Source organism: Paroedura picta, chromosome 1, assembly GCF_049243985.1.
Source record: "Paroedura picta isolate Pp20150507F chromosome 1, Ppicta_v3.0, whole genome shotgun sequence".
NCBI lineage: Eukaryota > Metazoa > Chordata > Lepidosauria > Squamata > Gekkonidae > Paroedura > Paroedura picta.
The window spans coordinates 24,239,781-24,263,990 of record NC_135369.1 but is presented as its reverse complement, the minus strand read 5'-3'; the positions used below and the strand labels follow the sequence as shown (position 1 = coordinate 24,263,990).

The 24,210-nt window shown below is 50.8% G+C and overlaps 1 protein-coding gene across 5 annotated transcripts in view; it reads left to right on the top strand.

Moving 5' to 3' along the window:
- The window catches only part of SIPA1 (signal-induced proliferation-associated 1), a 45,585-nt gene that overhangs the window by 8,300 nt on the left and 13,075 nt on the right, over nucleotides 1-24,210 (top strand). For 3 of the 5 annotated variants that reach the window (XM_077328105.1, XM_077328131.1, XM_077328141.1), the window contains exons 2-9: nucleotides 2,407-3,664; nucleotides 7,359-7,483; nucleotides 8,217-8,405; nucleotides 9,368-9,542; nucleotides 10,423-10,526; nucleotides 10,961-11,118; nucleotides 19,325-19,922; nucleotides 21,926-22,200. In XM_077328105.1, coding sequence (XP_077184220.1) covers nucleotides 2,764-3,664; nucleotides 7,359-7,483; nucleotides 8,217-8,405; nucleotides 9,368-9,542; nucleotides 10,423-10,526; nucleotides 10,961-11,118; nucleotides 19,325-19,922; nucleotides 21,926-22,200 — 2,525 coding nt within the window. In that variant the 5' untranslated portion in view covers nucleotides 2,407-2,763. Of the gene's footprint in view, nucleotides 1-595; nucleotides 735-1,060; nucleotides 1,544-2,406; nucleotides 3,665-7,358; nucleotides 7,484-8,216; nucleotides 8,406-9,367; nucleotides 9,543-10,422; nucleotides 10,527-10,960; nucleotides 11,119-19,324; nucleotides 19,923-21,925; nucleotides 22,201-24,210 lie in introns of those variants that run through there. The other 2 variants (XM_077328113.1, XM_077328122.1) reach the window with 2 other exon arrangements.

Below are 24,210 nucleotides of genomic sequence, written 5' to 3'. Positions count from 1 at the left end.
CCCAGGCTTGCTAGCCTGTGCCATCTGAACTGCGGGGGCTCAGCTGACCTCCAGTACCTCGGTTGATACCTGGAAATGACAGAGGTGGCTGGAGGGTGGGGGTGACACTGTGTGGGGTGACACTGTGTCAAATAGCTAGGCCAGGGGTAGTCAAACTGCGACCCTTCAGATGTCCATGGACTACAATTCCCATGAGCCCTTGCCAGCATTTGCTAGCAGGGGCTCATGGGAATTGTAGTCCATGGGTATCTGGAGGGCCGCAGATTGACTACCCCTGAGCTAGTCCTGGAGATTCTAGCCTAAATGGGTAGGGAGTGCAGAGTTCCTTTTAGCTCCACCACAAACATGGCGACCCTGAAGGTGAGAGCAACATATGCTGCATGAAGGGCATTTCATTTCTTCCATCTGGAAAGCTTCATCCTGAACTGACCTCCTCTTTGGGCTTAGCCCTGCCTTGAGAGCTTTTTCTATTGGTGGGAAATGGAGGAGGAGCCTGATTGGGCAGCAGGGTTTCCAGCTCCAGGCTGGGAGATACTTGGAGATTTTGGGGGGTGGAGCCTGTGGAGGGCGGAGTTTGCAGAGGGGAGGGCCTAATGGAGCATAATGCTATGGGGCAGGTGTGGCCAAAGTGGATGAGCATTATGGTGGCTCATGGGAACTTGTAGAGCCACAGTTTTGTCCCCCCTGCTATGGGGTATAATGCTGTAACCTTCCAGTGTGGCCATTTTCTTCAGGTGAGCCAATTTCTGTTTCCTGGAGATCAATTGTTATAGTGGGTGGGAGATGTGTAGAGGTTGGCAGTCCTACTGGGAAGCCCCTCCCTGCCTTGCACATGCCAGTTGCGGGTGCCCTTGGTGCTAAGGAAAATGTATGCCCCTTCTCCATCAGTTGATTGCATTTGCTAGCTCTGGGCATTTCAGCTAGTTTCCAGGAATGTGGAATAAATGGTGGCACAGAAGTCAGGGGGAGACTTTTAAGCTGCCCCTTTAATATTGGCTTGATCTGCAATGAATTAGGAGGTGCAGTTCTTTAGCCTCCATGCCCACTATCTCCAAACGGTGTCCTTTGATTCTGTTTTGTTTCCTCCTACACATCCTCCGCACACCCTGAACTAAAGAGATGGATCTTTTGGGGGCCTTGTGTCTTTGCTGAATGAAGGGCAGCACTCCGTTTTGAAACATTTTGTAAGCCAGCTGTGGGGGGCTCTCCGATAGCTGAATCGCGGTGGATTTTGGCAGCACACAACGTACACTTCTATTAATGCGCACAGGAAGCCCTCTCTGTTTCTCTGTGGGGTGATAGGCCACTTTCACATGGGCACATGAAATAGCCTCCTGCTGAATTTGCCTGTCAAGGCCAGAACTCTCATTCTCTGACTCTTGAGTAGCTTTGCCCTCCCATGCTCTGACTCTTGAGTGGCTTTTCAGAAATTTTCCATATCACCTGCGAATTGATCCAGAGACTGAACCCGGAATCTTTTGCATGCAAAGCAGAGGAACACATGAAGCTGCTTTATACTGAGTCAGATCTTTGATCCGTCAAGGTTAGTATTGTCCACTCAGACCGGCAGCTTCAGCATCATGTGACCTGCCCTCTGATCCCTTCAGCTGGAGATGCCAGGGATTGAACCTGCTGCATGCCAAACAGATGCTCTACCACAGCCTCTCTCATCCTTCTTATCATTGAGAAGCCCCGGAAACATTCTTCAGGCTTCGAGAAGCCCTGGAAGGGATCCCAGCAGGCCACACGCTCTTGCCAAGCTCCCAGAAGTCATTGTTATGGGCAGGGCCCCTCCCCTTTCCATTCTCTTCAGTTCATTATCGGCCATTTTGGGAGGTAATCATATGTGGTGATATTACCTACATTTAAATTACCTACATTTAAATGACCTATATTTAAATATATATAACAAGCGGCGAAACCCTTCCAGGGCCATCAAGACACCCCAGGGTTTCATAAACATCCGGAAGAAGTTCCTGACAGTCAGAGCGGTTCCTCAGTGGAACAGGCTTCCTTGGGAGGTGGTGGATTCTCCATCTTTGGACATTTTTAAACAAGAGGCTGGATAGCCATCTGATGGAGAGGCTGATTCTGTGAAGGCAAAGGGGTGGCAGGTTACAGTGGATGAGCGATGGGGTTGTGAGTGTCCTGCATAGTGCAGGGGGTTGGACTAGATGACACAGGAGGTCCCTTCCAACTCTATTATTCTGTGATTCTATGAAACTCCTGTTGAGAAAGTCTACTGTACCACCAAGCCACAGCCCCGCCTCAAATGCTTAGACCACATCTGGAATCAGTGGTCAAGGCTTGGGGATTTCTGGAAGCATGATCCCATTTATTTGGATTACCCCACCATTCTGCATCAATTAATTTTGACTCTCCTCCATGTACCTCTCTCTTTTACAGGAAGCTGTGCTCCCAATGGCTGGATTTATTTGTCCCGTCCTGGAAATTCACAGGGTGTCCCCATACCTGGCTGCTCTGTACTGATGTATACCTCTGCAGGGAGCAGGTTCATCATGGTGCCAAAGACCAACGAACATCCCACCTACCACAGCTGCATTTAAGCAGATTTGGAAGGCCCTCCCCATGGGTGGGACATCCCACCCGTTTCTCCAACATCTTGCTTGCTGTCCGCTTGACTAGAGGAAAGCACAGAAGCGGCAGGAATCCTTATCCCCACCAGAGTGGGATCCCGGATCACACGTGCCCTTTGGGTTGCCGGGGCAGTGTCAGGGGAAGGGGGGTCCATGCCCGGGGGCGATGCAGTCAGACGACCTCTTTGTCCGCAAGATCCGACGCCACTCAAACCGCCCTCATCTCACCTCCCTTTCGTTTGACGCCTTCCGGGCCCCCAAGACTCCGGCGGGTGAGGGCCCCCTCGTGGGGCACTGTGGCCCTCCCCTGAGGTCCCCGCGGCACAGCTATCTGATGCATCGCAGTAATAGTGACGTGACCTTGAGCGAGGGGGAACAGGCGGCTGCCCCGCCCTCCTTGCCGTCAGACTCTACGGGGATTCCTCACAACAACAGTGGCCCAAATTCGTTCACAAAGACTGCAGTGCCTCCTCGGGCCCGGGCACACAGCCACGAAGAGCCACGGGCTGGCAGCCCCACCGCCCGGCGCTTCCGGGACCCCCTGCTCCTTCTAGGACTGGCAGCCAACGAGGTGTGGGAGACGGAGGGAGATGGCGTCCCCGCTGGTCCTGGGGATGGGGGCAGCCCGCGCCTTGTGCCCTTTGAGGTGCCCACGCCAGTGTGGGGCCGCCACTTGGCACACTACGATGTACAGAGCATCCTGTTCGAGCCTGGCGAGGTAGCCAGAGAAGTCGAGAAGCAGGGTAATGTCACCACGGGAGCGTCAGCTGCTTCGCAACCTCGTTTGGCGGGCACGGTGCCCCCCCTGGAGGGTGAGGTGGGTGAGGACAAGGATGGACCCCTGGTGCTCAGTTGCCCTTACTTCCGTGTGGAAGCTGGGGCCGAGACGGAGTGGGGGCTAGGCCAGCACCGGGGGTCTCTGGCGGGCTTTCATTGCCCCAATATGGCTGTTTCTGTGCTGGAAGAACCCCGCGAAAGCTACGGGCAGAGGACCAGTCGGGCGGGCCACGCTATCGAATATGCCGATCTGGGAGCCTGCTACTATCGGAAGCATTTCTTCGGCAAGGGTGAGTGGCTATCGGTAGGAAGATAGGATTGTGTGGTTTGGAGGGAAGGGTGCACGGAACTGAGTAGAGATGTCCATTTTAAGGTATGCTGGGAAAATGGGAAAGCAGGGCCACAAATGTGTACCGGGATGTGGTCTGTTTCCATAACCATACACAATATTTTGCCTTTCAGTTTAGGAACAGAGAAATTCCCAATGGAGCACTGATTCCAGTTCCAGGGCTTTGTTTTGCCCTCCCATGCTCTGTGTAATAACAGAAATGCAGTTTGAAGAAGCCACTGGGTGCTAAATGTTTAATTCTCTTTGGGTCCCATAATTCCCAGCAGTTGTGCCTTAAAGGTGATTAAGCGCTGGATGGGCATTGAAGCGCACTGAGCAATTATTTCTTTAGCAGCAGCAGTTGTTCTGTCGGGCACGGCGCTCCAAGAAGGCTATTCCAACTTACATGGAAACGTTTGAATGATAGAAAGATTTAGGGTTGGGGGAAGGTCTCGTTAGAGGTATGAACCTGAGTGTGGAGACGCTGTTAGTGAACAAATGCATTTAGACCAGCCTTTCTCAACTTGTTTGCCATTGAGAAACTCCTTAAACATTCCTCAGGCTTCAAGAAACCCCAGAAGTGGTGCAATAATTCAGAATATGTCTGGGAAGCATAGCTGTGGACACACCCACTTCGTGCCCCTCCCCTTGCCCACACCCTCCAAGCCCATCATTAGCCATTTGGGGAGGTGGGGTCAACATGACCATATAGGGTCATATCACCCGATAAATGTTTAACACATTCGCTCCCACCCATTCGGGAAATCCTTCCAGGGCTGCCAAGAAGCCTATGGTTTCACAAAACCCTGGTTGAGAAAGCCTGATTTAAACGCCATCAGCAAGATTCTGCATGCATTAGGGGTAAATACTTTCCGTGATGTTTGTAAAGAGTTGTGACAAAATAAAACAAATGTCTTACGGCTCCTTAACAATACGTATTTCATTATGAATTTGAACACGTGAATGTGGCATATACTGAATCCGACCACTGGCCCATCAAGGCCTATATTGTTTTCTCAGAATAACAGTGGCTGCCCAAGGTCTTCGTTGAAGGTCTTTCATATCCTTTAGGCTGGGGATGCGAGGGATTGAACCTGGGACCCTTTCCATGCCAAGCAGGTGCTCTACCACTGAGCCATGGCCCCTCTGTAAGTCCAGGAGTCAGATATGTGAAGGGGAAAATCTCTGCCTCAGCTCAACACCCCCCTTCCCCCGAGTAATCCTCCCAATACGAATTCAGAGTTGGGTGGGAAAAGTTCACTTCTTTCTTAGAAAGAACTCACAAAGACTCATCTGTTCCACTTAATAATTCTAATAAGGCCTTGGAGAAGGAGCATGTATCATGCCTTAAGTGCCACTCAGGGCTTAACACCCACTCAGAGCAGCTGTCCTGCCCCTGAGTGCCAACTCCTCCAACCGGCTTGCCTATCTGTCCAGCAGCCAGCCAATCGCCTTCTGTCCCCCACCCCTGACCACCCCCTCCTCCTTCCACTTCCCTCTGAGGTTCGGAGGCTGATGCCGAGTTCCCTGCCTGGGAGCCTCCAGCCTTTCCAGGTCCCCAGTCTAGCGCCCATTGTATTCCTGAATGCAACAGCCTTGGCCCCTAATACTGAAATAAATGTTTATAGTACTACCTTGGTGCGGTGGTTAAGCACAGGGACCTCTGATCTGGAAAACTGGGTTTGATTCCCCACTCCAGCAGGCAGAAAAAAAGGGGAAACAAACTCAATCCAAAATTTTCCAACTTGCCGCAAGTTACTTACATCAAAAGGGTGAAGCTGCAACATGTAAAAAATAAAATATTATAGAGTGCGCACATATATAATTAAAATATAAAATGTTATTTGACGTATTCATAAATTATTTGCATGAAAGAACAGGGGGGTGCTTATTAAATTTGCAGATGATACTAAATTGGAAGGGGTAGCAAACACACAGGAAGACAGATTCAGGATACAGGATGATCTTGACAGGCTGGAAAACTGGGCTAAATTCAATACAATTACTTTTAATAGTAAAAAATGTTAACTTCTGCATTTAGGTAGGAAAAATCAAATGCATCACTGTAGGATGGGTGAGATTTGTCTTGGCAGTAGTACATGTGAAAAGGACCTTGGGGGTCTTGGTAGATCATCCACTGAACATCAGTCAGCAGAGTGACTCGGTAGCTAAAAACAGGATTTTGGGTTGCATTAAAAGAAGTATAGTGTCCAGATCACGTGAGGTGATGTGGCCACATTACTCTGCTCTGGTTAGACCTCAGTTGGAGTAATGTGTTCAGTTTTGGGCACCACAACTGAAGAAAGATGTAGAGAAACATGAGCGTGTCCAGAGGAGGGCTACAAAGATGGTGAGGGGTTTGGAGACCAAGTCGTATGAGAAAGGTCTGTTTAACCTGAAGAGAAGACAACTAAGAGGTGTTATGATAACCATTTTCAAAGGGCTGTCATAGAGAGATGGAGCAGAGTTGTTTTCTGTTGCCCCAGAGGGTTGAACCAGAACCAATGGGTTAAAATTAATTCAAAAGAAGTTTGGGCTAAACTTCTGGAAGAAGTTCCTGACAGTTAGAGTGGTTCCTCAGTGTAACAGGCTTCCTTGGGAAGTTGAGAGTTCTCCTTCTTTGGAAGTTTTTAAGCAGAGGCTAGATAGTCATACTGATTTTATTAATTTAAGCAGATTGTGAGTAGGTGGGCAGGTAAATGTGAGTTCCCGCATTGTGCTGGGGTTGGACTAGATCAGGTGTAGTCAACCTGTGGTCCTCCAGATATTCACAGACTACAATTCCCATGAGCCCCTGCCAGCATTTGCTGGCTGGGGCTCATGGGAATTGTAGTCCATAGACATCTGGAGAACCACAGGTTGACTACCCTGGACTAGATGACTGATTCTAAAAACATTACGGGTCTGAATGTCAGACTGTACAATTTGCAAACATTTCTGGTGGATGATTAGGCTTCATAGGACGTATTCATCCACCATAAATGTTTTTAAATTGTGCAGTATGACATTCAGACAGTGTTTTAAATTCTACATGTGCACACTATATATTAAATACTTTGTTCATTTGTTGTAGCTTGATATCCCACTCCTCCATCTGCAGCTAGGTGGGTTACCTTGGGCTAGTCACAGTCATCTTAGGCCTGTTCTCACAGGGCAGTTCTCAGAGAGCTCCCTCAGCTCCACCTTCCTCATGGGGTGTCTGTTGTGGGGAGAGGAAGGGAAGGCAATTCTAAGCCACTCTGAGATTCCTTCAGGTAGTGAAAAGCGGCGTACAAAAAAACAGCTCTTCTTCTTTTGTTGTGCTTTGTGGGCAAACCATCTGCCTGCCCTATACTTCTGGTGGGTGCTTTCCTGCTCCCTCTTCCTGGCATGTATCAGAATGTCTGAGGCAAATGACAAGACTTCTCTTCCCCTTCTCCAATTCCTTCCTGCCAAAGCGCAGGTGGCCAAACTTAGAAGGGGCATTCCCAAGCCGGGCCTAGTCACTGCTGTATCCCTTCCTATTTCTCCTTTCTCCTTTATCACAGCAGCTGGCTGGGCATTGGGCTCAGGCTGCCAGCTGTTGTCCGTGGATAAAAGCTTCTGCTACTTGCGGGAGCCGTTGGCTTTGTGGGCAGCCGGGCCGGGATTCAGGCCCTTCTCTTCTGTCCTCACAGAGCACCAGAATTTCTTTGGGATAGACGACCAGCTGGGAGCGGTGGCCGTGTCCCTGCGGCGTGAGGAGAAGGAGGGCTGCACGGGCCCTCAGTACAATTATCGCCTTATCATCCGCACAAGCCAGGTGGGCTCTGCCAGCTTGCCACTGTTGTGATGTTTGTTTGGCATCCGTAGCCTGCAAGGCACTGTGTGACGGTGACCTCATTCTGTAGGGACTCCTGCGGTGCAGGCCAAGGGAGGACAAGGAGGACAATGGGGATGGATGAAGGGAAGTGAGGATGGGCCAGAGTGCTTGCTGGGAGGGGGGGTGGAGAGGAAGCCGGGTGACGAAATTAGGGACAGGGGGATTTGCACAGAGTGTGGAGACCAGCTATGCTGTGGGAAGATGAGAAGATGCAAATGGAGAAAGGGGAAACAGACTGCGGAGGGGAAGCTGCCGTCAAAAGGAAGTTGATATTTCTGACACGTTCAGTGGTGGCCTGTGAGCGCATGCAACATGCCTTGCTCTTTGTGCCTGCTCTGGGGGTGGTGTGGTGGTTAAGAGCCGCGGCTTCTAATCTGGTGAGCAGGGTTTGATTCCCCGCTCCCCCACATGCAGCCAGCTGGGCGACTTTGGGCTAGTCGCAATCCTGATAGTTCTGTTCTCACAGAGCAGTCCTGTCGGCCCCACCTACCTCTGTTGTGGGGAGAGGAAGGGAAGGTGATTGTAAGCTGCTCTGGGCAGTGAAAAGCTGGGTATAAAAATCACATCTTCTCCTTCTTGTTATTAATGGCCACAGGATGTGCCTGTAGCAGAAGCGATTCTCCTAAGTCTCTTGGCATCTGTCACATTCTTCCCCTCCCCCCGGTTTTGCCAGCTCCGGACCCTGCGGGGATCTATTCTCGAGGAGGTGCTGCCCCTGGCCATCCGCCACAGCTCCCCGCGAGGAGTCGCCCCCAAGAAGCTGTTGGAGTACTTGATCCCGGAGCTGAACTTGCCGTGCCTCCGTTTGGCCTCCAGTTCCCCCAAAGTGCCAGAGACCTTAATCAAGCTGGACGAACAAGGGGTAAGTTTGCAGAGAGGGACGTATGGACTGAGTCTAGATGTGAGATGAGGTTGGGGGAACACCCCCTTCACACACATACACACACACACAAACACACGCACATCAGCATGGGAGGAACCCTGAGGGCCAGAAAAGGGGGAGTCCTTTCCCCTCTTGTACCCACTGACCTGCCTTAGCATTTGCACGTATGAACATATGAAGCTCCCTTATATGGAATCAGACCTCAGATGCATCAAGGTCAGTGCTGTCTACTCAGACTGGCAGCATCACCTACTTTCTATTCCCTTTAACTGGAATCGCTGGGGATTGAACCTGGGGCTCCCTGCATGCAAAGCAGGTCCTTTACCTCTGAGCCAGGGCACCTCCTCAAATACTTCTTTCTTAACACCAGATATGGTAGCTGGCTGGCCAAAGTTGGAATCCAGTAGCTCCCCCTTTTTTGGTGCTGTGTTTATTCTGTGTTGGGGCAACAGCAAAACCTGACGTTGGGGGGAGAATGGTGCAGCCTAAGAATCCTAAGAATATCCACTCCCTTCATTTTTGTGTGTGGGGGAGCAAGTTCCTTCTCCGTAGGGTTGCAGGGAAGCATTTGAAAATGCTTTGGGGCGATGCCTGTTGAACTCTGAAAAGCCAGAAAGGAGAAGAAACATTCCAGGGGAATGTACGTTCAGTGCAATGCACAATGTTATTACCCTTTCCTGTGAACTATGTAAAATAATCGCTTACGGACATTAGCCTGCTTCTTGTACTCTGTAGAATTCTTTGCTTTCCGGGAACCCCTGTGGCTGCCAATTCTACTTCCGGCGTCCCGGGAATTCTTTCCCGGCAGCAAAATCCGTTCAGATGATAGCCTGTCTAAAAATTGTGAGACGAGTTTGAAGGATGAAGCTCTGTGGACAGGTGACTAGATGGCTCTCATTTAATGTGGCTCTGCTCTCTGTCCCTCCTCCTTCTCCCCGCAGCTCAGCTTCCACCGGAAAGTGGGGGTCTTGTACTGCCTGGCAGGCCAGGGCTCCGAAGAGGAGATGTACAACAACGAGGAGGCGGGGCCGGCCTTCCAGGGGTTCCTGCAGCTCCTCGGAGACCGTGTACGCCTGCGCGGCTTTGACAAATATCGCGCCCAGCTAGACACCAAGAGTGAGTTTGGAGCGGGTCCAGTGTGTTTGGTGGAGGCTTTCAGACGGCGACTGGAATACATTTAGCAGCATGAAATCGTGGTACGAGCCTCCCTGCCGTGCCCCTGAGTGCTTTTGGGGCCAACATTGCAGGGAGGTTTTGGCCTCGGCTTCCCTGCAGCAATCGTTCTGCAGCATCTGGTGGCGCGCTCTGAGGAATGGAACCCTGGGTCAGTTGAACGTGTGGCCTGATCTTGCAAGGTTCTTCCCGCATTCTGATGATGGAGACTGTGGGGGATGTGGGGCCGAGATCCAGCGGAGCAAACAGCTTTCTCATTTAGGATGTCGATCGGCCTTATTCGTAGCGTGAGGAATTAGTGGGGAAACGGCCACGCTCCCTTTTGGTGGACAGGCACAAGACTATTGAGAACAGATGGTAAAACAGGTGTCCTCAAAGCTGTGGCATCCGCTGACACCTTTCCTGGGGCCTCTCAAGGGCTGTCGGGAAGTAGGCAGGGCTGGGTGAAGCTTTTGTCTAGCAGGGCTTGCCATTGGCCAACAGAGAACTGATTGGCAGGTTTTTAAAAAGTGCCTTCTCCATCAGCCACCACAATAACAGCACAAGGATCCTCGCAGCACGACCAAACAATCTGTGTGTGTGCAAGGAAATACTTTGAAACACCTTTAAAAAGGCAAAGCTCCTGCCCAAAACGCTACAATTAAAGTTATGCATGGCCTTACTCTCAGTCAGTCTGTGGTTGGCTCCACCACCTACAGCGCTCCTTTTGTGGTTGCACCCACCGTCCCGTGTCAGCATTCCTGCAGTGCCTGCAGGCTCAAAGGGGCAGGGGTGCCCTGCTCTAAAGGGAGCGTTCTCACATTCCCTCTCCTTCTCTTTGCAGCTGATTCCACAGGGACGCATTCCCTTTATACTATGTACCAGGACTACGAGATCATGTTCCACGTCTCTACCATGCTGCCCTACACTCCAAACAACCGCCAGCAAGTGAGCACAGGAGATGGGAGACGGGGAGCGCATTTGCATGCAGACCTGTGTGCAAATGCACCAGAGAAACCAAAACAGGCTTCATGGCACACTCTTTCCGAATAATCACGTCTGTGTGCTGTCGTGGTTAGGGTCTTGGACTAGGCACTGGAAGAGGCCCAGACTGAGATCCTCCTGCTGCCACGGAAACATGCAGGGTGACCTGGGGCCAGTTGCTTTCTCTCGGTCTACCTCACAGGGCTGTTGTGAGGATAAATTGGAGGAGAGCAGTGTACGCCACCTTGATCTGCTTTGGGGAAGGGAAGGGTTGTAAAAGGAACGCACCGGTTCAAAGCCAAACGCTGACAGGACTGCTCGGCCACCCAGAGACCGAGCGATCATTTGTCATTGGGGCATGGCAATAAAATCCCTCTTCCCTCCCTCCTCTCCGACAGCTGCTGCGAAAACGCCACATTGGGAATGACATCGTGACGATCGTCTTCCAGGAGCCGGGGGCGCTCCCCTTCACCCCCCGCGTGATCCGCTCCCACTTCCAGCACGTATTTATCGTGGTGCGGGTGCACGAGCCCTCCACGGAACACACTACTTACAGGTAAGGGGAAAGGGGGAGTGGCATGAGGTGGGTTTTGCCAAAGTTGGACAGGAAGCCCCCTCTTGCAGGGGTGTGTGGACTTGAAAGTAGGCCCTGATGGGGACCCTTCTTTGTTGCCCTTGATTCCGGCCTCCTTTTTCTTTTCCAAGTGCCTGCTAATGAGAGATTTTTAAGAACTGTGGCTATTCTCCACTTCCTTGGCCTATAAATCACTTAGACCCAGTATGTAAGGAATTCCCCACAGACTCCAGTTTCCCACTTGCAGTACAGCCACAGGGATGCAGGCGTCCTTCTCCTCCCCATCTCTAACAGAACCCTTCCTGTCTTCCCGTCTTTAACGGGCTTAGCCTGACAGATGCGCTGCCACAAGCCGCAATTAATGCAAAGCAGCTCTGTCCTCAAGGATGGTTTGCAAAACCGTGCTAAGCCCTGATCTCGAGCCGGGATTCCAGGCCCTGCTTAAAGGCTCCGTCCTTAATAGCTCTTGCTATGATTAGCGCCAGTGGAGGTGTCGTGCTAAACCATGGTTAAGGCAGACAAGGGAAGAGAGACTGGATACTGCGCAGGAGGAGAGGGGAGTCTGTGGGCCTTCCTGAGGAACTAGGGTTACACCAGCACCAGAGCTTATTGTTATTGTTGCTAGGTGCAAAGTCGTGTCCAACCCATCGTAACCCCATGGACAATGATCCTCCAGGCCTTCCTATCCTCTACCATTCCCCGGAGTCCATTTAAGTGGCCCTCCTGTCCACCATTCCCCGGAGTCCAAACTGAGAGCCAGTTTGGTGTAGTGGTTAGGAGTGCGGACCTCTAATCTGGCATGCCAGGTTCGATTCTGCACTCCCCCACATGCAGCCAGCTGGATGACCTTGGGCTCGCCACGGCACTGATAAAACTGTTCTGACCGGGCAGTGATATCTGGGCTCACTCAGCCTCACCCACCTCACAGGGTGTCTGTTGTGGGAAGAGGAAAGGGAAGGCAACTGTAAGCCGCTTTGAGCCTCCTTTGGCTAGGGAAAAGCGGCATATAAGAACCAACTCTTCTTCTTCTAAGTTTGCACCACGTGCTTCAGTGACTCCATCCAGCCACCTCATTCTCTGTCGTCCCCTTCTTCTTTTGCCCTCCATCGCTCCCAGCATTAGGCTCTTCTCCAGGGAGTCCTTCCTTCTTATGAGGTGGCCAAAGTATTTGAGTTTCATCTTCAGGATCTGGCCTTCTAAGGAGTAGGCAGGGCTGGTCTCCTTTAGGACTGACCGGACCAGAGCTTATAAGGAGTAGCAAATGAAATCACAGCTGCTGAGCAGCTCACAAACAGAGTTTTGTCAGAGTGCTGTCTAACCATATTTTGTAGTCGTTACATTTGTAAACTCGGTGAATCTACAAGAAGCCGTGTATTTATTATTTCTTTACTTAAAATAGCCTTTCTCAGTTTTTTTACCATTGAGAAACCTCTGAAACATTCTTCAGACCTCAAGAAACCCCAGAAGTGGTGGGATGGTGCAGGAAGATCTCGCAGCCCCTCCCCCCAGGCCGACCTTTAACATCTGGTCCAACCCCTGTGTCCCCAAGGGACCACCATCTTTGGGGCTGGCGGAAGGAAGGCGTTTTTATCGCCACGGCTGGGTTATTTATTGGGTTATACTGGGTTTTAGTGATGGGTTTTATCAGGGATTTTATTACGTTTTGTGACCCACCAAAAGCCATCTGGGAGTGGCGGGATATAAATGCATAAATAAATAAACAAATATAAATATGGTTGGGAAGCATAGCTTTGTACATGCCCAACGGGGGACCCTCCCCTTCCCCCACCCCCTCCAGGCCAATCATTGGCCATTTTGGGAGGGGCGGGTGGGTCACCATGATCATATATGGTCATATCACCCGATAACATTTTTAACAAATTTAAAAATATATCAAAAAATTATTACTCCCAACCTGTCGGGAAACCCTTCCAGGGTGGTCAAGAGCCCCGAGGGTTTTATAAAACCTTGCTTGAGAAAGCCAGACTTTAAAATTTTATATGCCACTTTTCCATCCCAATAGAACAGGGGTAGTCAAACTGCGGCCCTCCAGATGTCCATGGACTACAATTCCCAGGAGCCCCTGCCAGCGAACGCGTTCGCTGGCAGGGGCTCCTGGGAATTGTAGTCCGTGGACATCTGGAGGGCCACAGTTTGACTACCCCTGCAATAGAATCTCCAAGTACTTATTTTACTACTTTCATAGCTCCTCTTTCTTCCCAGTGGGGACCCAAAGTGGCTTACGTTGTTGTCCCCTCCTTCATTTGATCCTTGCAACAAAACTGTGAGGTTGCTTAGGCTGAGAGAGAGCGACTGGCCCAAGGGCACTCAGCAAACATCCGTGGCCAAGTGGGGATTCGAACCCGGGTGTCCCACATCCTAGTCAGACACTCTGACCACTAGGAGCATGCTGGCTGTCTCAGAATAACTGGATGTTGAACTGTGGGGCGGAAGGTTTCCAAGCACTTCCACACAGGCCGGAAGCATTGTCCCAAATTCATAGCTCCCAAGTGAAGGTACAAGGCCGCTTCTGAGTTCCTCATTCCCTCTTCCTTATGTTTGATTCAAGGATGATGCTGGGGTTTATATTCCGCTGGTTCTGACCATGCTGTGGGTAGAGAGACAGTCAAGAGTCTTGCACAGGCAATGTGCAAAGGATGCTTAATGGGGAAACAGGTAAAAGGATGCAAACAACCGTGTCAGTCTGCCGACAGACTCTGAAATCAGATTGCCTGATACGTGTTCTTAAGGACCAACCTAAATACCCCAAAACTGTGCATCAAAACAACACCAGTGCAAGCTTTCAGGTTGTTCATAACGCTTCATCAGAACGCTTGGAAATATGGACTGGGCAGTGGGGGGAACAAGCAGAGAGAAAATAATTTGTTTCAAATCCAAAATCTGGAGCCATTTTCTGAATCTGAAAAACAGGATGTGCTACCGATAAAATTAGATTAAGTTGGGTGGAAAAGGTTACATCTAGTTGCTGGGGCAAAGGACTGAAAAACATGAATGTATTATCCTTTGAAACACTTTTCTCCCAGGAGCTGCCTCATTTGACCACATCAAAAAGAATATAGCATTCGTTTATGCTAGGGCCCATTCTGCACAAGTAGGATAATGCACTTTCAATGTGCTTTGGCAGCTGGATTTTCCTGTGCAGAACACTGAAAGCATTGAAAGTGCATTATCTATTGTGTGCAGACTAGGCCTAGGTATGTATGTATGTGCGTTTCTACAGGCTAGCTTAGGTAAAGAATTTTGAAACTCCTCTTCCTCCTCAAAAGTGTGCCCCCTTGTGCTGGAAGGGAGGTACAACCTTTTGAAGACGTAAATTTTAGTAGGAGAAGAAGCCCCCTGTTCGCTTGCACCTGTATTGTCTGTTCCATCCAGACCATGAAGCCGAGAGCATATCCTTCTCCAGGTGCCGCTATTGGGAGCAGGGCGAGGCGTCCATCTCAGGAAGCTAGGGCTACCGAATATTGAAAAACAAAAAAGGGGACATATTTCCCAACTCCTTCAAACAAGTGATCCCCGTGACAAATCTCGTTTGAGACCCAGTGTGGTGTTGTAGTTAAGAATGGCAGTTTCTAATCTGGCGAGCTGAATTTGATTCCCCGCTCCTCCACATGCAGCCAGGTTGACCTTGGGCCAGTCACAGCCCTGATAGTGCTGTTCTCACAGAGCAGTATTACCAAGGCTCTCTCAGCCCCACCCTACCGCACAGGGTGCCTGTTTTGGGGAGAGGAACGGAAGGCCATTATAAGCCGCTTTGAATTCCTTCTGGTAGAAAAAGAGCAGGGTATAAAACACAATTATTATTATTATTCTTTCTCTTCCTCCTCCCCCCTGCTATTTAAGCTGTTTTTATTGTTACTGACTAACTAGGAATATTCCTAACCTTCCAACCCCCAAAACAGAACATTTTCATCGTTTTTTTTAAAGCCCAAAATAGGATGGACACCCCAAAAAGTAAACATGTGCTCTAAAAAGGGGACATCTGCAATGTAGGACACAACACAAGATGGGGCAGTTTATAAATTGAATAAATAACAAAATGTCCCAATAGGGCAAAATATAGCTACATGTATTCAGGGTCGGTTCCAGGTTTGGGAGGGGGGGGGCCCTGGGCAAACAATATAGGCCCTCTTTTGGTCCCATCAATTCCTCCTCAAACCCCCATTCCTTCCTGTCCAGGAACCCCTCTCTTGACTGCACACTGTTTCCCCATCTTCCCCAACTCTCCCATTGCCCGCGTGCAGAGGCTTCTGCCTGGCTTTTCCCCGAGAGTGCTGCATGGTGCATGCAGATGGTAGTGTGGCAGCCGGGGCATTCAGGAGGGCCATCGCTGTGCAGAACCCGCACACGCTCCATTCTGGGAAGCAGGAAGCATGAGTGGTGGGAGGGGCTGCAAGCAAAAGGGCACAGGAATAGGGGATGGGAGAGGCATGGGTGGGAGGCCGCCCCACCTTGAGGCATGCTGACGCCGGCCCTGCTTGTACTGAATTTGTGACAGTCGTGCTGTGACTTTCCTGCGATCATTTCGAATAGGAGATACTATGAAAGTGAGTTTGAAATCTTCCTCTCACCATGGTCAGGAAATGAATCACACCCCCAAAACATCTTTTATCTAAAAGAAAAATTGAACCGAAAGCACCATTCTCTGAATTCCCAGTATCACATGAAGCCAGCCCCTCAGATATCAAACGTTTAGGGGTAGCTCTACGCAGGTCTTTGATGAACGATGACCTCTTTCCACTACAAGAGTCCTTAAGAAGAGTGTCTGATGTCTTTGGAGCCAAACAAAGAGACTTTTCATTTGGGAGAACCGCAAAACGACATACAGGGATCTATTAAAAGTCACACTTTTCCAAAAACAACTAAAAAAGGGACCAGAATCCAGTTAAAAGTCCCTCTCAATAGGAGTTTGAAAGAAAAATCCTCATTCATTGCTGGAAGTCGGCTTTTTAGGGACTCGTGTTTCTCCAGAGGCCTGGTTAATAGCTGTAGCGGTGTAACTGCGCATTCCTTCTTAGCGTTCCTGTTTAAAATCAGAGCTCCTCAAAGCACACAGGAGGGAGGACTTGACTCTCTGTCCTGCCACACGTGTCCAAAAAGCACTCGAACCACTTCCCTGCAGAGAAACCGAGAAAGGGAAGACAACCCTGTTCGTGTCGGCCTGCGGCCTTCATTCTCCTTCTGTGGCAGCAGGTGACTTTTCATGTGGCTTGCTCTGAAACATTTCCAGTCTGTAGAACCAGCTTTGCCACTTGGTTATATCAGCCTGTTTCAGTTCATATAATTTTTAATTATCCTGAGATGCTTCGGGATGGTATACAACATGGCATAAATAAGTCAGACAATACAAAAGAAAAAAATAGACAATTGTGACAGAAGTCAATACAATTTAAAATACAATGAAATTAATGTAAAATCAGTTAAAAATTAAAACTCAAGAACCACCAGCCCCATAATGGAGGGGAGAGGAGAGGAGGGGAGAGGAGGAAAGGGGGGAGGTCCCGATAAGATGTCATTGTTGCTGGCCCCAGCCATAAGCTTGGTGGAAGAGCTCCATCTTGCAGGCCCTGCGGAACTGCTCAAGTTCCAACAGGGCTCTGATCCTTCCACCAAGCAGGAGCCAGGGCCAAAAAGGGCCGACCCGCCTCAGTCCCTCCATCAGGGCCACCAGAGCTGTCTCCATCCCATGACTGGTACAGAAGGCAGACTAGGACAGTCCTCCAGATATGCTGGCGATTGGTCCATGGCGGCCCTCTCAACCACCTTGCCCAGGAATGCTAGATGTGAAACCAGGCAGTAGTTGAACAGGTCCTGCAGATCCAGAGGAATGGGAAGGCGACTGTAAGCCGCTTTGAGCCTCCTTCAGGTAGGGAAAAGCGGCATATAAGAACCAACTCTTCTTCTTCTTCTTCTTCAATGATGTTTTTTTCAACAGAGGCCGAACCATTGCTTCCTTCAGACCCTCTGGGTAGATCCCCATAGAAAGGGAAAGGTTTATTATTTCCCAGAATGCTCCTCCTACCTTCTCACTGCCCGTTTTACGGAACCGCAAGGGGCAGGGGCCTAGTGGGCAAGGGGTAGAAGAAGAAGAAGAGTTGGTTCTTATATGCCACTTTTCCCTACCCGAAGGAGGCTCAAAGCAGCTTACAGTCCCCTTCCCATTCCTCTCCCCACAACAGACACCCTGTGGGGTGGGTGAGGCTGAGAGAGCCCTGATATCACTGCCCGGTCAGAACAGTTTTATCAGTGCCGTGGCAAGCCCAAGGTCACCCAGCTGGTTGCATGTGGGGGAGCGCAGAATCGAACCTGGCATGCCAGATTAGAAGTCCGCACTCCTAACCACTACACCAAACTGGTAGACCTCACTGAGTCCAGTTGCACCTGGAGAGCAACAAAAATTTCCAGGGTATCAGTTTTTGTGACTCAGAGTTCATTTCTGAGACAAAAATGGCCTTGACTCACAACATTTTCCATGCCATGGAAAATGTTGTTGATCTCTTGTGATGCTACTAGACTTGACTTTTATTCGGCAACCGCAGACCGACACGGCTGTCCGCTTGATATTATCCAACAGAGATGTCTCACACCCACTCGTAGTTAATTGTTTAGTATAGTCATTAAACACGCAAACATGAATGATGAAGCTCTTTTATTCTGTCAGACTTTTGACCTGTCAAGGTCAGAGTTGTCTCCTGTGATTCACAGCAGTCGAACAGAGGTCTTCCATGTTGTCCAGGTACCGGTCCTTTTCACTAGAGATGCTGGGGGTTGAACCTGTGGAACTGCTTGCCAAGCAGAGGCTCTGCCACTGAGCCCTCCTCTTGGTCTAGACCTCTTTGTGTCTTTGTTCTGTCACATGCAGACATTGGCCTGATGGATGTGCGCCTTGTGGATCTGACAAAGTGACCTCTGGCTCACCAAGATTGATGCTGGAGTGAGTGGGAAGTAATGTGCTGCTGAGCTCCCATTTTATCCCGCTGCTACAGACTAATGTGGTTAACCCTCTGGGACTCTGATCCCGGCTGAGTCATGGGATCATGGAGTTGGAAGGGGTCTCCAGGGTCTCCTAGTCCAGCCCCCTGCACCATGCAGGAACTCACCACTATCGGCCCACCCGCATTGACCCCAGTTCCACTCTCAAGTGACCCCTCCACCAAAAATCTCCAGAAATCTGGCCTGGAGGGAATTCACCTACCACCCCAAGCGGCAATTGGCAATTCCCTGGGTGTGCAAAGAAGGGCCACAAGTGACAAACACCGACACGTCCCTTCCTGCCCACCCACTCACAATCTGCCTAAGTTCATATAATCAGAAGCCATTTCACATCCCACTGGCCTGTAGGAAGGGGGTCCTTCCCCAAAGCTCACTGTTGGCCTAAAATAACAGGCGGTGGAGGCATTTTACATTTGAACACTGATTTTTAATTTATTCACTATGTTTATAACACACTTTTCTCCCTAGTGGGCCTGAAGTGACTTGCATTCTTCTTCTCGTTCTCCATTTCCTCCTCACAACAATCCTGCAAAGCGGAGAGGATGTGATTTAGCCCAAGGTCACACAGCACGTTTCAGTGGCAGAGCAGGGATTGGAACCTGGGTCTTCCAGATCCTAGTCCAGCGCCCTGACTGCTGCATCACACCAGCTAAGCTGTGCCCAAGGCAAAATTCTGTGGTTGTGCCATAAGTCCCAAAATCTTGGTGCAGGTTGGATCCCACCTCTACTAGACAGCTCATTGTGCATCCTTGAACCTGTGCCTCAGCATCTGTATCTTTAGGGAGCCACTGTTGTGTAACAGTTAAGAGCAGTGGCTTCTAATCTGACGAGCCAGGTTGGATTCCCCGCTCCTCCACATGCATTCAGCTGGGTGACCTTGAGCTAGTCACAGTCCTATTAGAGTTGTTCCCACAGAGCAGTTCTGTCAGAGTTCTCTCAGTCCCACTTTCCTCTGTCATGGGGAGAGGAAGGGAAGGTGATTGTAAGCCTCTTTGAGACGCCTTTGGGCAGTAAACAGGAGGATATAAAAAACAACTATACTTCTTCTTTTAAATGGGTAGAAAAAGTCACCACCCCAGGGTGACTTTCAGGACAAGATGCAGCCAGGATTCCAAAGCCGAATTTTTCTGCCCTGACATAAACGACCTGTTCCTTTCCTCCTTTGAACCTCGCCCAGCGTGGCTGTCAGCTGCACCAAGGACATCCCGCCGTTCGGTCCCTTCATCCCGGCCGAGAACTGCTTTGTGAAGGGCCCAGCTTTCCGGGACTTCCTGCTCGCCAAGGTCATCAACGCCGAAAACGCTGCTGAACGCTCAGGGAAGTTCCACGCGATGGCGACCCGTACGCGCCAGGAGTACCTGCGGGACCTGGCCCTCAACCACGCCACCACGAGCACCCTGGAGGCCTCCTCGTCTCGCCTCGCACTCATCGCCCTGGCTTCTAAGAAGCGCGAGAAGTCCAAGAACACCAAGGGGGCGGAGGCACACAGCGCGGGGGCCTTGGTGTGGGGCGTGTGGGCCCGGGACGGCAGCAGAGGGCCCGAGTGCAAGACCCCCGAGCTCCGGTGCCTCCTGGGCATCTCGGCTGAGTTTCTAGTCCTCATTGAGGCCCGGGAGAAGAGGGTGGTGTTCAGCTGCTCCTGCAGGGACATCCTGGCTTGGACCTTCTTAGAAAGCTGCACTTTGGACCTCTATTACGAGACCGGGGACTACATTTGCATGCGTGTGGACGAGGGGCAGGCGACAGACATCAAGGATATCGTCCACCGGTTGCAGGTAGGATTTGGTTCGAGATGCGAAATTCGGGCCCTTTGGCTGTCTGCTTTCTACGTTGTGGAGTGTGGCACATGGCTTGTTCTCTGTGTGTGGGAGCTGGCGTTCTTGGTACTCTCAGAGGCATTTTGGAGCTTTTTACCGGGTCTGAGCCTCTTGTGGCGCAGAGTGGAAAGGCAGCCGTCTGAAAGCTTTGCCCATGAGGCTGGGAGTTCGATCCCAGCAGCCGGCTCAGGGTTGACTCAGCCTTCCATCCTTCCGAGGTCGGTAAAATGAGTACCCAGCTTGCTGCTGAGGGGTAAACGGTCATGACTGGGGAAGGCACTGGCAAACCACCCCGTATTGAGTCTGCCATGAAAACGCTGGAGGGCGTCACCCCAAGGGTCAGATATGACTCGGTGCTTGCACAGGGGATACCTTTACCTTTACCTTTTACCGGGTTGGGATGCCGTTTACGAGAACCGCAACTGGGGCTCAAATAAACTTCAAAACCTCTGGGTCCAGTGACATCTCACAGTTCCAGAGGAGCAGCACAAACTTTTGAAATGGCTGTACGGCAAGAGGGACCCCAGAAAAGTTTATAACATCATGCTTCCCCCACCCATTTTATTTTTGCAACAATCCCCCTGCAAGGTATATTCGGAGAAGCATGACTAATCTGCGGAAACTCAACATGTTTCTGTGCCAGAGTGGGGAACTGAACCCAGCTCTCCCAGATCCTAGACTGAAATGCTCTCCACCGCCCCACACTGGCCAGTGTAAAGCCAGACTGTCCCAGATGCTCAAGAAGCCACACTGAAAGCTGCACGATGTAATACAAAATCTCTTCCTTGCAGATTATATGTCTACTCTCTAGGACAATGCCTAGGTTTCTGGGATGTTTTGCCTTGAAGCTCTTTTTCAGAGCTAACCTGTGACTTTGATTTCACAGATTTACATATATACCTATGTATCTGATCCTGCACTGAGCAGGGAGTTGGCCCTTCCAACTTTATGGTTCTATGGTGTCCTTATGTGTGTATAAAAACTCATCCTGCCTTTGCCCTGCTCAGGTGGCTTGCAACGATATTCCTCCAAACCAGGGATAACTTTTTGGAACCCCAAACCCTGAAATTCAGATGCTTTTAGCCTCTCGCTTGCAGCAATAACAGAGCCTGTCGCAAAACAAGAGGCTGTAAATGAAATCAGTAGAGCTGGTAGCAGGTCTGTGCAACCCAAATGATTTGCAACCCAAATGACTTGCATCAATAGGGTTGTGAGTGTCCTGTATAGTGTAGGGGGTTGGACTAGATGACCCATGAGGTCCCTTCCAACTCTATGATTCTATGATTCTATGATCTTGTCTGGAAAGAGATGAGAAAATCCACACTCCGTACCTCCGTACCTTCATCTCTGGGAAGGCATTCTGCATGGCTTGTCTCAGCCAGCCTCCCGACATCCGTCAACAAAGCCACCCCAAGCGGATCTTAATCTATTGACCGCAACAGCTACAGGGGCTCCCGTAAGGAGAGGCCAGCAGCTTTAAGGTGGGTGGGTCCCTGGCTTTAAAGGTAAGTGTCTGTGCCTTTAATTTGGCTGCGAACTAAACAGGCCATCAGTGGGGTTCAACAGAAATGGCCCAGTGGCTCCATGACAGAGTATTTGCTTGGCACGCAGCAGTTCCTGGTTCGATCCCAAGCATCTCCATTTAAAAGGACCAGGTAGTGGGTGATGTGGAATACTTTTCTCTGCTTGAGCTCCTGCAAAGCTGCTGCCAGTTTGAGTAGACAATGCTGACTTTGATGGACCAGGGGTCCAATTAGTACCAGGAAGCTTCATGTGTCCGTGTGTCTTCGCCCAGATCAAATAGGGCATTTACGCAAAGGGCGTTTACTACTCCCTGCTTGTGATGGTGACTGCAAGTGAATGGCTCACATGCCAGCTCCTGTGGGTGCTGTCCCCTGTCTTCCTGGCCCATAATCCCTTCTTGTTGTCTTTCTCTTCCTCCTCCCCGGTCCCCCTAACAGCTGGTGACCCGAGGGTGTGAGACACGGGAGCTAACCCTGCTGCGGAATGGAGTTGGCCAGCTGGGATTCCAGATGGACCCGGAGGGTTTCGTGACCGAAGTGGAGCGCTTCACCTTTGCTGAGAAGGCCGGTCTTCAGCCCGGAGCCCGCCTGGTCCGGGTGTGCGAGAGAGCTCTGCCCAGCCTCAGCCACAGCCAAACCTCGGAGCTCCTACGCACCGCCAAGAAGGTCACCATCACCGTTGTTCCCCCGGATGAGAACGGGAAGCCCAGGAGGTGAGGCTGCTGCGGGCTAGGGGAGGGAGGGCACCCTGGTGTGCTTTCTTGTGCTTTGATTTCTTCCCTGGTCCTTGTCCTGGTGATAGGCTCTCTTTCTGTGCAAATAGCCAGTGGCCTCGAAGCAGGGCTCTTGCTGTGGGACCTGAGGGGAGGGGGGCTTCCTCTATGCACCACTGTGACTGTGTGGCCGAGGAGGAAGCAAGTTGCATGTGGCCAAAATGGCAAGCAGGATCTCAGGAGACCAAAAGGGTCCTGGAAACTGGCAACAAGTCAGAACTGACACTTTGAATCAGAGAGAGACAGAGTGGTGTAGTGGCCTGTAATCTGGAGAGCTGGGGTTGATTCCCCGACCCTCCACATGCAGACAGCTGGGTGACCTTAGGCCAGGCACAGTTCTGTCAGAGATCTCTCACCCCCGCCTTACAGGGTGTCTGTTGTGGGGAGAGGAAAGGAAAGGTGTGTGTAAGCCGCTTTGGACCTCCTTCGGGTAGTGAAAAGCGGGGTATAAAAAATGAGCTCTTCTCGTCCTCTTAAAATTGCATCAAAATAATTAAACCTTTTGTGGAAGGAAGAGAGTATAGGAGGTTTCGGCACCATTTTGGGCCGGCTGTTTCAAACCGGGGCCACAGCCTCTGAACAGGAACACGCACAGGCTGTAGCGGAACCAACAGCCCCGGTAGGCAGGACCATCCAAAAACGAGGCCCCTCGTGACTGAGGGAAACGTCCACATTGAGAGGCACTAAACCTCTGAAAGCCGGAGCCAGGAGGTGGCATCAGGAAAGGTCTCAGGCTCTATGCCCTGTTGCTGGACCTGCAGAGGCCCTTGCATTGGCCATGATGTCAGGGAGAAACCTGGACTGGATGGACCACTGGTCTGATCCAGCAGGGCTCTTCTCATGTTCCTGTCACCTTCGTTGGTACGTGGACTCCTAAGGGAAGGGCTTGAAAACAGCCAACACCTTGAATTGGGCCCAAAAACAAATGGGTAGCCGGTGAAGGCACCTAAGCACCAGTTTCATATCATTCTGGTTTAAAGCACTCTGTAATAGAATCCTAGAATCATAGAGCTGGAAGGGGCCATACAGGCCATCTAGTCCAACCCCCTGCTCAACGCAGGATCAGCCCAAAGCATCCTAAAGCATCCAAGAAAAGTGTGTATCCAGCCTTTGCTTGAAGACTGCCAGTGAGGGGGAGCTCACCACCTCCTTAGGCAGCCTATTCCACTGCTGAACTGCTCTGACTGTGAAAAATTTTTTCCTGAGATCTAGCCTATATCGTTGTACTTGTAGCTTAAACCAGTGGTCCCCAACCTTTTTATCACCAGGAACCGGTCAACACTTGACAATTATATTGAGGCCTGGGGGAGGGGTAGTCTTTTGCCGAGGGACGTCGGCACCACTGCCTGCTCCACTTGCTTTCCCGCCAGTGCCCCATCTTCCCACCACCCGCTGGGGGGCTCTGCCAGCAGCAGCTGCACAGTTCCATGCCGAGGGGGAGCCCCAGCCATGGTGGGCGCTGGAGAGCACCAAAGGTGAGCCGGCGGCAGAGTGGCAGGGCAGCCCCCGAGGCAGCAGCCGGGGAGGAGGACGAGGAGGAGCTGCGGCCCAGTACCGACTGATCCACGGACTGGCACCGGTCCCCGGACCGGGGGTTGGGGACCACTGGTTTAAACCCATTACTGCATGCCCTTTCCTCTGCAGCCAATGGGAACAGCATCCTGCCCTCCTCCAAATGTACCATCTGGCATTTCTGAACAGTTTTATTTTATTTACTAATCACCCTATCTTGTAAGACTCAGGGTGGTTTACAGTAGAATAAAACATATAAAATTCATATAAAAACATAGTTTTCAGGGGCAGCCCTGCTCAGACCTCCTTTAAGTCATTTGAGCCCACCTTTCTCTGATAAATTGAAGGGTGAGTGACAACGAGATAAGAAACAAGTGTGAAAATGTATTTGTTTGGGTATTAGGGTTGTGAGTGTCCTGCATAGTGCAGGGGGTTGGA